Genomic DNA, 2736 nt, shown 5'->3' on the forward strand with positions numbered 1-2736 from the left:
GGACACCCTGGCAGGTGTGCCTGCCCTGGGATGGGATTTCAGGCCCTTCCATCCCAAACCATTTTGTGTTTTGCCAGAAGCTCCTTGTCCCCATCTCCACCTCTCCCGGTGCCCAACTCCCTGCCCCGCCTCTTGCTCAACTTCCATCCCCATCCCCATTTCTCCAAGGAAATTCCTGCCTGCCTCACCATTCCATGACCACATTTCTGGGCATTTTTCTGCTGATCACCAGCTGTGCCCGGTGCTGGGCACCCCGAATTTTCAACACCCCCCCATCCATGTGAGGATGCAAACCCCAAGCCTGACTCAGCCCGGCGTTCCTGGGAAAAGCCTGACTCACGTGAGCCCATTTGCCGGCTCAGGGCTTTAATTACGGGCTGTGCCCATCTCGGCAGCGTGGGAACGGGGGCCATTAAGCCCCTAAAAGCTCCCGATCATTCCCAATCCATTAATGTCCCTAATTAGTTAAACCCGGCCGCCTTTTACCTCGCCGGGCTCGCTCGTGTTCTCCGAGCGTGCAGCCACAGCTCCATTATGTAACGCTCCCCTCGCTGCTGTAATCCCAACTCACACCGGGCTCTTCTCCACTCTTGTTTTATTTCATTCACTCGCATGTGCCTCTTCCCCGGAGCCCGTTAGGCAATGGGCGAGACGGGCAGAGCCGAGTGGGGCTCGCAGCGCTCCTGATCAGCACGAGGAGCTGCGGGCGCGGTTGGGGGGCAGCGCCCGGGTTTGGGGGCAGAGCCGGGGCCGTTCGGGGCCGTTGGGGCCGTTGCCGGGGGTTAAAAGCCGTTGGCAGAGCCGGAGCAGCTGCCTGCCCCTTCCCTGGGCTTTGACTTTCATTCCCGGTCCCCGTGTCCCTTCCTGCCAAGGAAACCATCTCCACGGCAACCTCCAACCTCCGGGCTGTGCCTCGGAGCCGCTCAGCCGTCCCCAGGACCCCGGTAAGTGGCTCTCTGGTGGCCCGGGGCTGTGAGCTTTGCCTGCTCGCCTCGGCAGGGGGGTGGGGACACGACCCCCTTGTCCCCGTGTCCCCATGTCCCCTTGTCCCCCTCGAGGCTTAAAAAGGGGTGGCCAGAGTGTGGGAAAAGCGCTGGAGGGGGTGGCTTGGTGAAGGTTCCTCTGCAGGGAACCTTGGGCTGGGAAGGTGTCCTGCTGTCCTGGCTGGGTGTGTGTCCTCGGACAGACCACAGCCACCCCCGATCCCGATTTTCCATCGGGTTTGGGACAGCAGCAGGTGGAAATGGGGACTCTGTCCCCTCTTGGTGTCCCCGCGATGGCTGCGGTGTCACCACGTGGGGACATTCCCGGGGCCACGTGGAGGGGAACAAGCGCCAGCCCCGTGGGAAAGGCTCCTCTGAGCTGGGCTGGGCTCGGCGTTTCCTGGAAAAGTACATTTCCCTCGGAAAAGGAGAGCAGGAAAAGGAGTTCTGGAATAAACGGGATTAAAGTTGTGGAGCTGCAGGAGGAAATGATGGACAAGTGTCAGATTAAGTTCTTTTTTGGCTTGGAGGTGGAGTAACGGAAAGGTTCGCATCTGTTGGTGTGAAAAACGCCAATCACTTGGTTTTAGAATTTTGAAAGTTTAATAGTAATAAAATGGTTGTAAAAACAGTTGCATAATTAGAGTAATAAAAATTTGGTCAATTGAGATTAGGACAATACGAGACAATAAAAACAAAGAGTTATGGACAGTCTGGGTACCTCTTTCTGGGCAAAATAAGCCCGAAAAAGGACTCACATTAACAGAGGATTAACCCTTAAAAGCAACAGCCTGTTGCATATTCATACACCTCATACATGACGCATAAATTCCATTTAAACACAGGATTCTGTCTGGTCAGTGTCAGCTTCTTCCTCTGAATCTTAATGTGAGCGAGGTGGGAAGAAGTTTGTTTCTTCTGATAATGGAGCAATAAATTCTTTTTCTCTGAAAGATTCAGGTGTCCTGTGGCTGCTATCTGGTGCGAGTACCTCATTCCTTTCTTTAAAAAACATCCCACATCCGTAGTTTCTGTTTTAACTACAAAAGTTCCATTTTAACTACAAAACTACATTTACCATCCTATTAAAATGTTAATACAGCGCTACTAATCAATCCAACATAATACACATAATAAATATCTGTGTAGGGCCATATAATATGCACTTTTCACAGCTTGTGAGCCTTTAGATAAGAAACTTAGAAATACCATAGAATAAGACGGACTTTGTTGAGAAATATAAGCAGAAACAAGTTTCAAAGGATGGCCTCACAAATAAAACTAAATAATTTAGAGAAATAGAACAGTGAAAGATTCATTATAGTAAAACCCATGAGGAGTAATTCTAGATAACGGACTTTAAAGCATTTACAGTATGGCATGGCAAAAGCTGATAGGCCAAAAATGTATTGTAATATATGTATAATATAATACATATCTTGTATATATATGTATTATATATGTTATATATATATGATATACATATGTGTTATATATTGTAGATATATAATATATAATATATAATATATAATTATATGTATTATATATGTTATATATATGATATACATGTGTTATATATTGTAGATATATAATATATAATATATAATATATAATTATATGTATTATATATGTTATATATATGATATACATGTGTTATATATTGTAGATATATAATATATAATATATAATATATAATTATATGTATTATATATGTTATATATATGATATACATGTGTTATATATTGTAGATATA

General features: G+C 46.1%; 1 protein-coding gene across 1 annotated transcript in view; it reads left to right on the plus strand.

Moving 5' to 3' along the window:
• Positions 1-560: 560 nt before the first annotated feature.
• PEBP4 (phosphatidylethanolamine binding protein 4) overlaps positions 561-2736 on the plus strand; it is a gene marked incomplete at its 5' end in the record, with an annotated part of 82838 nt that continues 80662 nt past the window's right edge. The window contains 1 exon segment of the mRNA XM_031065221.1: positions 561-944. Within this exon segment, the coding sequence (XP_030921081.1) occupies positions 561-944 (384 nt within the window).

The sequence above is a fragment of the Geospiza fortis genome, unplaced genomic scaffold (assembly GCF_000277835.1).
Source record: "Geospiza fortis unplaced genomic scaffold, GeoFor_1.0 scaffold1250, whole genome shotgun sequence".
NCBI classification, from domain to species: domain Eukaryota; kingdom Metazoa; phylum Chordata; class Aves; order Passeriformes; family Thraupidae; genus Geospiza; species Geospiza fortis.